Source organism: Brassica napus, chromosome A1 (genome assembly GCF_020379485.1).
Source record: "Brassica napus cultivar Da-Ae chromosome A1, Da-Ae, whole genome shotgun sequence".
NCBI lineage: Eukaryota > Viridiplantae > Streptophyta > Magnoliopsida > Brassicales > Brassicaceae > Brassica > Brassica napus.
This window is the reverse complement of record NC_063434.1, coordinates 9,765,754-9,776,870: the sequence shown is the minus strand read 5'-3', so window position 1 is coordinate 9,776,870 and position 11,117 is coordinate 9,765,754. Positions and strand designations below refer to the sequence as shown.

The following is an 11,117-nucleotide window of genomic DNA, read 5'->3' as shown; positions in this document are numbered from 1 at the left end:
CCGGTACGGTTCGGTTCGGTTTAGTAGTTTGTATAGGGTGAAACTCTCGGTTAATTGAATTGGCTTGGTGAAACTGAAGAGAAGGAACCGTTCGTTGGTCGGCAAATTTCAACAAGAAAGTGAGTAGAATCGAATAAGCGGAAGGAAGGAAGCTGGAGAACTGCTTGCTGATGAGAGAAGCTTTCGTTGGCGGAGAGATCTGAGGTTTCTTCTTCCTTGTTTTTGTTTTGGATAAAGCGATGGGTTACGGATGGGCGATCTTCGAAGGCATCCTGGTGATGGGATCGCTGTGTCTCTTGGGATCGGCGGGACTCTGGTTCCTAAACAGAAGGCTTTACAAGGAGTACGAAGAGAAGCGAGCCTTGGTTCAGATCATTTTCAGCATCGTCTTCGCCTTCTCCTGCAACCTCTTACAGCTCGTCCTCTTCGAGATTATCCCCGTCTTATCTAGAGAGTAAGCTGCCTTATTGATTATGTTCAGCTCTTTAGCTGCTTCTCTCACTATTGATTGGATAATGTGTAACATCATCATAGAGGAAATTTGTCATTTCGACATTATTTGTGAATCTATTCTTTGAGCTTTGAAAATTGCATAATTTAACTCTTTTTATCATCTAGCTAGATAAAAAGTTGAAGCCTTTGGAGCTTTCTTCTATTGAGATTTATTTGGTTTTGCAGGGCAAGGATGGTTAACTGGAAAGTGGATCTCTTTTGTTTAATTGTGCTTCTTGTTTTCATGTTACCCTATTATCATTGTTATCTGATGCTTCGCAATACTGGTAAGCCTTCTCTTTTGCTGGCTCTACTTTACTTGCTATAACCTACATTATTTGTTAATATTACATTTCAGGTGTAAGAAGGAAACGTGCTGCTGTTGGGGCCTTGTTATTCTTGACAGCCTTCCTTTATGCTTTCTGGCGCATGGGAATTCATTTTCCTATGCCTTCCCAAGACAAAGGTGGGTCCCCTCTTTGAGTTTATGCACCCTCTCTCTCTCTTGTCTTGCTTCACCACTGTATAAAGCAAGTCGCAACTTGATCTGAAGTTTCAGATCTTATTTACATTTGTTATAAACAATTAAGTAATTATGAATGAGTGGAGTAGGGATGTGATGTTTAAAAGTCAAAAGGAGAGTGTGAGTATGTGACACTGACTATGATTGCCTGAGTGAAGAAGTACCTTCAGAATGATCGCTGAATCAATCATTCTACATTCTTTATGCTTGTGTCTGTTTCTGCTCGACAGTAGCTTCTATATATGCAAAAGCTTTCGGTAGTTTTTTTTTTTGGATGCTTAAGATCTTGTTACTGCTTGTTACTTGACTTAAGCACTCTTTTATCTTGAAAGGTTTCTTTTCAATGCCTCAACTGATCAGCAGAATCGGGGTCATTGGTGTGACTCTCATGGCCGTTTTATCGGGTTTTGGAGCTGTAAATTTGCCCTTCAGTTATATATCGCTATTCATCAGGTATTTCCCTACATTATTCAACTTTTCTTCTAGCTTCTGCTTTATTTCAATTGATTTTGCTGTTTAGTGTTATCTTGGCTATCGTTATTTCCTTTGGTCTCACCATTAACTGTGACGAATAATTAGATAGACGGTAGACATGATTAGCACTGTATGTGTCAATTGCCACTTAGAGCAAAGTTAATTATGGAAGAAAAGAGATGTGGACTAAAAAAACATGTTACCAAACTGCGTATCATGGGAATTTAAATACTGAAATCTCAACTCTGAATGAAGCGTTTTATATTTTGTAATGTAAATGGATCTACACAGATAGAAGTGCAGCTGGATTTGGAAGTTTTTTTTATATAAAATAATAGCTCGTTTTCCTGTCTCTCTTCCTCCCTGGAAACATATAGGGAGATCGAAGAATCAGAAATAAAATCGTTGGAAAGGCAACTGATGCAATCAATTGAGAGTGGCATAGCTAAGAAGAAGAAAATTATTTTATGTCAAGTGGAGGTGGAACGAAGTCAAGTATCAGAAGAGGTATGTTTCTGTCTACTATATTAGCATACTGCCATACTCCATAGAATTGTACCTTATAACTTTCATTTTAGTGAACATTCTGTATTAGGTTAGAACTCTTATCAGATTGTATGTCACAGTGCTCATCAAATTCTGAAATGATTTTGTATCATAACAATGCTTTTTCTATGCATATGTCAAAATGTTCTCTTTAGGCTAATTCTGTGACGAGTTTAGGAAGTAATCATCTGGTGTTTTTGGCTTCCAGAACCAAAAGGGTAAATCTTTCTTTAGAAGATTCGTCGGGACTGTTGTGCGGTCGGTTCAAGATGACCAAAAGGAGCAAGGTCAGTCAATATGTTTTTAGCTTATGTAGTTATGCCTGCTAAACATTATATTCGTAAGAGTCATTTACAGTATCTTTGACTCCAATAGGTTTTACTTATGTAAAATAAACCATGTAAATTCATCTATCAGATTAAAATGTCATCTTCTTTCTTTATGCTGAAAAATTTCATTGATCATTTTTATCCTTTGCAGATATAAAACTAATGGAGGCGGAGGTGGAAGGGTTAGAAGAGCTGTCAAAGCAGCTATTCTTGGAAATTTATGAACTCCGCCAAGCAAAGGTTCCTTTCAGTACTGTATTAAGCTTTGGTTTAACTAAGGAATTCTACTCGTCATGGCAATTGACATCTTTCTAAACTATCTGTTTACTTGGTGCTCTTGTAAAGTTGTAATACGTTTTCAAGGCACTTTACTACTTCGTCCCATTTGCAGGATGCTGCTGCTTTTTCTCGAACTTGGAAGGGTCATGTGCAGAATTTACTTGGCTATGCATGTTCCATTTACTGTGTGTATAAGATGTTAAAGGTAAATTTGTTTGCCTTTCTCTTTTGTATTTTTAACTCTACGTTTTTTCCAGTGCTGCAAGAATATGTTAAACTCTTCGGCTTGCGGTCTAACAACATATTCTTAGTTTATAAGATGATAATGTCTTTGATATATTTTGTTGATGTTTTCTTAATTGTAACTGTGACCCAGGCTTTCTAACTTATCTGTTTTTTTCCTTTCCTTTCTTTGCAGTCTTTACAAAGTGTCGTTTTCAAGGAGGTATTCTCAAGACCATGTTATCTTATACACAATGATGAATGCATCGTATCATTATTTGTTTACATATTTACGACATGGAAGCTTGTTTACAGGCTGGAAACAAGGATCCTGTCACGATGATGATCAGCATATTCTTGCAGTTCTTTGATATAGGAGTAGATGCGGCATTGCTCTCACAGGTTTGTCTGACTTTGTATATCCAGTGAAGTGCAACTAGGTTAGTTACAATATTCCTTCTCCTTACAACGTGTCTACCAGATGAAAAGCGGGAGGGTTTATTTTCCTTGATAATAACTGTACTTTCGTAGGGACTTCAATGGGATGGAGAACTTTGTCACTGGAGTTCACAGTTTTAGTAGATGTTAGATGTATCGTGAAAAATACTTATATGGTTCTCAAATGAACCAGTGAATTTGTTGGTTGCCTAGGATAGTGCAACTTAGGTCTGATTATGTCTCTTTTATTGTTTTCAGTATATATCCTTGTTGTTTATTGGGATGTTGATCGTGATATCAGTGAGGGGGTTCTTGACGAATCTGATGAAGGTGAGTTCTGATTTTAGCTTTTAAGTTTCTTCAATTCGTCTTTATATGATCTTCTATGTTATCCACTTCTTTTCATGCTCTAGTGTCATTATGTTATGGATACTATTATAAGTGTTGGTGAATGACTTGGGGATTGTTACAGTTCTTCTTTGCAGTCTCGAGGGTGGGAAGTGGATCTTCAAGCAATGTTGTGCTTTTCCTATCTGAAATCATGGGAATGTACTTTTTGTCTTCCATTCTCCTTATAAGAAAAAGCTTGAGAAATGAGTACAGGTACACCCGAGTTCTCTTATAACTAAACCAAAGATAACACTAGATAGAAGCGTTAACTAGTTGCTTATCAGTGACGCTGTTTTGTTGGCTGGCTGCAGAGGGATAATAACAGAGGTGTTAGGCGGAGATATTCAGTTTGATTTCTATCATCGATGGTTTGATGCAATCTTCGTGGCCAGCGCTTTTCTGTCTCTACTTTTGTTATCTGCGCACTACACCTCTCGTCAAATTGATAAGCACCCGATTGACTAAACAAGCAAGCAAGCAAGCGAATTATCTGTAAGTGCCCCCTTGCATCGAGAGTTTGATGATGTACATGAAAAGCTTGATACACTACTTATTATCGCGGCCAAGCATTGACTGTACATATTTGCTTTGAAAGGATTATTAGTCTCTCTCTCGAGTTGTTTTAACATCAGCGAGTGTGACTAGTTGTAAATAAATGAGATTTGATATAAACAGTTTTCTTGCCTCTTCAATCTTTCAGACATGCTTTAAGTATATATTAACTTATATACACGCAAACATGATCTTTCATGCAGTAGTTTAAAAGAAAAAGGAAAAGAAAAAGAGTAAAGGGTACAATGATTTCATGAGACATTGACTGAGATGTCTTTTTTTTGTTTGTTTGTGAGAATATTGTACTTGAGAGAAGTTGGTTTGTGTTAGGTTCAAATTGAACCGTTCAATATATCTGCTTCTGTGTATACCCATATGGATCCCTAACTATGCAATCGAGATCTAGGGTAGAGACACTATTAAAAGTTTCAAAAGATGTTTATAAAAATTCTCTAATAGGTAAGCTTCGTTGTAAGCAACTTCAGGTTCTATCACACTCTCTAAAAAACAATAATCAAATCAATAAGCAGAGTGAACAGACTATTAGCTTTGCTGTCAAAGCACTAATAAACAGTAGTAATATGTTATTCTACTGGTGGTAATCTTTATCTCAGCATTTAAACATAAACACACTGTTTCTCTGCATCCTGTAAATTTACTTTTGCACTAACAATAAAAAAAAAAAAACAATTTCGATTCAACATTGTTGAGGAAATAAAACAAACAAAAATAAAATAAAATGGTACGCAACAACATTTTTTGGCGGTTCACGGCGGGGTGAAAAGGTGGGTTTCAACGGCGTTAAAAAAAGGCTCTTCTTCTGCGTCGCGTCGTCCCCGTCTCAAATTTGCTCAGGTAAGCTTTCTTAGACGATTGATAAAATCATTATTATCCCCAGTTCTATTGTAGAAGCTTTACCCTCTGATAAGTCTTGGATCTACTCTCATTTCGGAAACATCGGCTCGGCTGTATTAACAACCATTTCCGATTGTTGTCGTCGGATTGTTCTTGGGGTATTTTGAATAAGCCTTTTTGCGATAACGAACTGATTGCTGTTATCGGTTGTTTAGGGTTTGAAATTATGTATATATTAATCGCATCTGTTCAGTACCCAACATCATGTGTATTTGTACTTTTTTTTGTTCTGAATCAGATACCCTTTTTTTTTTTGGTAGTTCTTATAGAGGTGACTGACTAAGTATGAACCCGTGACATTAACTGTAGAGAAAAAATGCTGCAAAAGAAACTGTTTTTTGCCTGATTGCATTTTATTTTTTTTTAGAGCTACCATTCAGTTCCAATTGAATGGTACGTCTTTGTTTTCCTCTAACTGTCCCATTTAAGATTGTGGCTACCTCTTGAGTTTCTACAACTTTATCTTCTGCAATTTTGGAGGAAGTTGGTTGTGTTTATTTTAATGATATATCCTTACATCTAGTGTGTTAGGTTAAAGCTTGGATGATTGAGACACTTTGACTTTCTCTTACAATGAGTACACGAAGAAATGGTATTTCTAGACATCAGCGGGTTGAAAACTCCCGTGGCGAAGGAGGGCCGAACTGGATCCTAATTGCAGGGGGAGCCTTGTTGAGCACATTGTCTATACGCTTTGGGTACAAGTTAAAGCAGTCTGTTGACTCTAAACCTCATCCGGATGCTACTGGTGGATTAAAACGTACGTGTATCACTTCCCTGCTCTTACATGAGGATTTAGGTTTTTATTATCTATCTTACTGGATGGTTGTTGTGCAGCCAATGGAACATCTGACAGAGGAAGATGCTGCTTGCATTCTGGCTCATCTTCTTGTGAAAGGAACAAGGATTGTTGCTTCCACACCACTCCAGGTTAGAGTGTTTGTGCGTTTATTTAATTCTAACAGCTGAAATGTTCTTGTGCATATTTTAACTTCACATAAACTCTTGCTGTGTTTGCTTTCGCGGTTATCTTGGAAGTGAAAATTGATTTACAAGGTGCTGTAAACTAGTTGAAAGAATATGGACTTGGTTCTGAATAATTTTTCATAAGGATATGCATTTGTAGCCCAATCTGGGGCTCATATTTGAAGTGGCTACTTGCATCAGTGAGCTGGTAACTATGTTTTGTGTTCTCAGAGTTTGGCTTTCTTTGTTTCTTTTTTTTTTATACAGGAACTGAGAATGTGGAGAGAGACCATGCCATTAACGAGCAAATGGTGGCTCCCAGTGATTCGCTGCCCCTTGTGACAGTTCCTGCTCCATCATACATCAAAGAGAATGGAGTCGGGTGGGCTGAACACATGAAATCATACAATCATCAGTCGACATGCTCAGATTCTCCCTGTGTATCTGAATCAGGGTCAGACATATTCAGCAAGCGTGAAGTAATCCAGAAACTGAGGCAACAGCTAAAGAGACGAGATGACATGATACTTGAAATGCAGGAACAGATTATAGAGCTACAAAACTCGTTGAACGCGCAGATGTCACACTCTAGCCATCTCCAAGCTCAGCTAGACGCAACAAACAGGGATCTGTATGAGTCAGAAAGAGAAGTTCAGAGACTGAGAAAGGCAATCGCTGATCACTGCGTGGGACAGGCAGGTAGCAACGGCTGGAACGGGGAAGCAAACGGGTTTATGGACAGCGAAAGCAACTACGAGTCGCCGCAAAAGGGATCAAAGGATGGAGAGAGAGTAGAGATGTTGAGGAAGGAAGTGGGTGAGCTTAAAGAGGTGATAGATGGGAAAGAGTATCTACTTAGAAGCTATAAGGAACAGAAGATTGAGCTTTCAGAGAAGGTGAGAGAGCTGCAGCAGAGATTGGACTCGCAGGTCCCAAACATTTTGTAGGTTGGAAAGTTTAGGTATTGTGCATTCTTTACAATCTTTTCTTCTCTCGGAGAAGCAACAAAATTTGAATCATTGCTCTCTCTCTCTCTGGGGAAACAACCTCTCTTCTGAATACAATTTGTTTTGGTGTATAAGCTTCAGCTTTGAATGCCTTGATGTCTCATTTCTGATTGATCCTTTTGTTTTTTTTTTAAATCATCTCGGTGAAGTGAATATATAAAATGTGCAAGTTCTACACTTTGGTGTCTTCAAGGCTTATAAAATTGGTCAAGTGTTGTTTTTCAATAATGGGCACTTTTATTGGTTAAGTGTTGTTTTCCTAATGAAGAAAGCGTTAGAGAAGAGATGGATCAAGTTAACTAATCATAATGATCACATAGATCAGGCATATACGGAGCTGGCAGTTAGAGCTCAATGCTCATGACATTGCAACTCTTTAGTATTGATTTCTCTTACCTTTCTTATCATGAACAAGTAACAAAAGTATTCATGAAGTATTACAACATAGCACAATACAAGGTTTGAACAGGAAGTATTCATTTATCATGGACCACCTCTTTTCTAGCCATGACAGGTTTGATCTTCATGACTCTTCTACATCTCTGGTCTATACTTTGTCTCATTCTCTTATGCACCTCTTCATCAAGTGTACCCACCATTCCTTCCGAGCTCAGAGCATCCAACACCAACTTATAAGTATACTCTCTAGGAACCAACCCGGCCTCCACCATCTCCACCACCAAATCCCGAGCCTCAGCCACTCTCCTGGTCTCAACAAGAGCGTGTATCAGCGGCGTGTACGTGCTTGAACCAGCTACACCGTGACCCATCTTCTCCATCATCCTCATCATCTCGATCCCGCGTTCTATCTCATTGGTCACACTGTAATATCTTATAAAAGAATTGTACGTCACCTGGTTCGGTACGCACCCCCTCTTCTTCATATCTTCAAACAGCTCCAAAGCCCGACCAATCCTGTTCGTTTTGCAGCATCCATCGATCAAGCAATTGTAAGTAACCACATCAGGTGCAAACCCTCTGAACAGCATCTCCCTAAACATTCGGTTAGCTTCCCACATCCTCCTCCTTATCGCCTTCCTGCATCCGGTCTGCATCCCATATCTACAGTACGCGCTTATCAAAATGGTGTAAGTATACGCATCCGGCGGGTATCGAAACCCCGGCAACTGCATCTGATCCAACAGAAACCGAGCCTTCTTAAAGTTCCCTACTCTGCAAAGAGCGTTGATGATTGTATTGTAAGCGTAAACATCGGGTTTGCAGTGATACTCTTTCATCCTGTAAAACGTAGCTAATGCCTCTTTCACAAAACCTTCTTCTCCTAGGCATTTCATCAAACACGTTATAGACGATGTGGTCACCACGCTTCCTCCGTTCTCACGTCGCGAGACTTGCCGGAGAAAGTCCCAGAGACCTTTGAAGTCGTTTCCTTTGGCAAACAAGCATGACATTTCTCTGCAAGTGATCTCGTTATGTTCGAAACCGAAGTGTGTCTCGATCCAAAAGAAGAACTCCCTTGCTTTATGCAAACCGAGAGATACTTTCTTAGGATCTACATACGCGCCGGGACCTAGAACTAGGACTTCAAGACGGCGTCGTGCTGATTCTTCACGGAGGTTTCTCTGTTTTAACGGCGACCGGTGACGGAAACCCTTCTGCCGGCCGATGGAACGAGGGGACATGAAGAAGAATCTGGGGATGGAGCGGAGGATATTGGAGACGAGCTGATGAGTCCATGGACTTGCGACTGTTGAAGAGGCGAGGACGGCGTCGAATGGACGGTTCTGGATCATGGCGGCGGCGAGCTGATCAATGATTCGGTTGCTTGACCGTTGTGACGGTTTCATTGTGTTAACTTCGAATTTTGTCACCAGTGCGAATAAATACAAAGCCAGGCGTTTTATAAATTACAGATTCGTCCCTTTACTTATGATTAGAATTACAGCATCTCCCTTTTCAAAAGATAACTATTTCACTTTCACTCCTTAAATTCTTTCCTCCCTCACTCACAACTTTAGAGTTATTGGATTTGTCGTTTGGATACCACAATCCAACATATAAATAGCGTATTCTGTTGATAAGATTTATGACCTTACATTTTAAGATATTACATTATAGTCCAAATTTGATTAGTATTCTTATGGCTGGGCAAAAAATCCGGATCCGAAAAATCGAACCGAAGAAACTAGTACCAAATCCAAACCGAAATAGATTAAATATCTGAACGGATCTAAAATTTTGGTATTTAAAGAATCGAAACTGAACCCGATCTGAATCAAAATATTTTGGGTACCCGAATGTATCTGAAATAGATTTATAAACCTATATATTAATTATTTTTTAGATTTAATGTATATTAAAAAACATCCAAAAAATATTTGAAACTTTTAACTTATCCAAAATACTTGAAAATATTTACAAAAAAATCAAAAGTAAATGTTCAAAATGCCAAAAATACTTAAAATATTTATTTATTCTCTATCCAAATATTCAAACCAAACCAATTTATATGTTAAGTTTAGGTATTTTGACATATGTTATTCAAACTTATATGTAATATATTATTTTGTTTATATTTTTGAGTAAATAATTTAAATGGGTTATCCAAACCCGCAAAGATCCGAACTGAACCCATAACGAAATTTAGAAATATTCGAATGGGGCTAAAATCTTTGACTCCAAAAACCGGAAACCCGAAGAGACCCGAACCGGACCTGAATGGGTACTAGAACGTCCACCCCTAAGTATTATGTTGGTTGGATGGCTAAAGAACCAATCTCGATCCATTTAACTTAAATGTCTTCAAAAAGGCCCAAACCCGGCCATTCGGCGGTGATATATGGTGTTTTTGGTATCTTGTATATATGTTTTCTAATTGGTTTTCAAGTCTTTATCGAGTCTTCCTAGTCGTTTTCGAGTCATTACAGGTATGTACTTTCATTGGATGGGAGATAGACCAATTTTTGGAAAAGAGGAGAAAATAGTGTAATTTGGAGTTTTTCACGCAGAGCAGTCTAATTGATTGTTCCTGATCGAGCGGAGCACTCGAAATGCATGTTTCCGCGACAGAGATTTTTATGGAAACTTCTAATATTTCGAGATTTGCTCTAGTCATCCCAATTTTCTCTCCAGCAGCCGCCAAAGATCTGCAATATATATTTTCTTATTCTCTATTATTTAAAACAAGAAACCATTGGAGACTTTTGTACTTGAAAATTTGCTACCTTGAAAGGGAGAAGGCTTCATGTCTCTCGTCTTGAGAAGATTCGTGAACGTTGTCTTATTTATTTATTTATTCAATATGTTTTCTTCATCAATTTTCTCTGTGATTTCTTTGTTCATGGTTGAGTAGTCCACTTGCTTAGTCTAGGGTGTTAGGTTGTTAGATACGTGAGCTAAAGATTAATAAGTTATAAACCGATTGTCTGCATTCATTACCGTTCATATTGCTTGCATTAAACTGGCTGCTTAATGTTAGATCTTAGGTTTAACCTGTTCATTAAACGTATAATAGGTTGCTAGATCTGCTATGAATGAGCATCGCATCCCTAAACAACGAAAGTAGATATTAGGGTGTTTTTTGAACATATCGGAATTGGTCTCTATTGCTTGTTGTCGCGTCTTGATCCAAACATAAAGACCCACTGCAGGACGGGTTAATCAGCGGGCCTCGCGGGCATAACAGCAATGGTATTGGCCAAAGCGGGTTGGACCAAAGCGGGAGGACAATTGGGATGGCCCACTTGACTTTTTCATTACGTCTATTTGGTGACATCTACAAAGAGCCTTAGAGCAAACCGATGATGACGATGGCTATTTCTCATCTCTGCTTCTCGTTTCCCCAAACCGGTGACCAGATCTCATTCACTTCGGTCATGCCTCGTCCGGTTCGCTTTCGATCAAGGAATTGTCTCTTGTAAACTCAGAGAGAATGTGTTACGGAAACTGTTGTTGATTGTATTCACATACGTCAAGTACTTATACATCTCTACAATATCTTCTTGGGAAGATCTGGCTACATCT

The 11,117-nt window shown here is 38.6% G+C and overlaps 3 protein-coding genes across 7 annotated transcripts; 2 read left to right on the top strand and 1 right to left on the bottom strand.

Annotated features, from left to right (window-relative positions):
- Positions 1-59: 59 nt before the first annotated feature.
- Positions 60-4,385, top strand: LOC106446078 (GPCR-type G protein 2). Of its 2 annotated transcripts, XM_013887754.3 has the most exons (13): positions 63-454; positions 679-779; positions 851-958; positions 1,348-1,468; positions 1,867-1,996; positions 2,244-2,322; positions 2,516-2,604; positions 2,756-2,848; positions 3,062-3,088; positions 3,181-3,267; positions 3,562-3,633; positions 3,776-3,906; positions 4,005-4,385. In XM_013887754.3, exons 1-13 carry the CDS (start codon positions 240-242, stop codon positions 4,156-4,158), a joined length of 1,407 nt encoding a protein of 468 aa, XP_013743208.2. In that variant the 5' UTR covers positions 63-239; the 3' UTR covers positions 4,159-4,385. The 2 variants fall into 2 exon arrangements, with proteins under 2 accessions (XP_022573401.2, XP_013743208.2); XM_022717680.2 differs by lacking the exon at positions 4,005-4,385 and having other exon boundaries at positions 60-454; positions 3,789-3,881.
- A 428-nt stretch (positions 4,386-4,813) lies between these two features.
- Positions 4,814-7,268, top strand: LOC106446087. Of its 4 annotated transcripts, none has more exons than XM_013887784.3 (4): positions 4,814-5,100; positions 5,692-5,920; positions 5,998-6,090; positions 6,394-7,268. In XM_013887784.3, exons 2-4 carry the CDS (start codon positions 5,734-5,736, stop codon positions 7,071-7,073), a joined length of 960 nt encoding a protein of 319 aa, XP_013743238.2. In that variant the 5' UTR covers positions 4,814-5,100; positions 5,692-5,733; the 3' UTR covers positions 7,074-7,268. The 4 variants fall into 4 exon arrangements, with proteins under 4 accessions (XP_013743238.2, XP_013743245.2, XP_013743222.2 ...); XM_013887791.3 differs by having other exon boundaries at positions 4,814-5,258; XM_013887768.3 differs by having other exon boundaries at positions 4,818-5,100; positions 5,684-5,920.
- A 247-nt stretch (positions 7,269-7,515) lies between these two features.
- On the bottom strand, positions 7,516-9,276 carry LOC106446046 (pentatricopeptide repeat-containing protein At1g77405-like). Its single transcript, XM_013887718.3, has one exon. It carries the CDS (start codon positions 8,939-8,941, stop codon positions 7,610-7,612), a length of 1,332 nt encoding a protein of 443 aa, XP_013743172.2. The 5' UTR covers positions 8,942-9,276; the 3' UTR covers positions 7,516-7,609.
- Between the last annotated feature and the right edge of the window lie 1,841 nt (positions 9,277-11,117).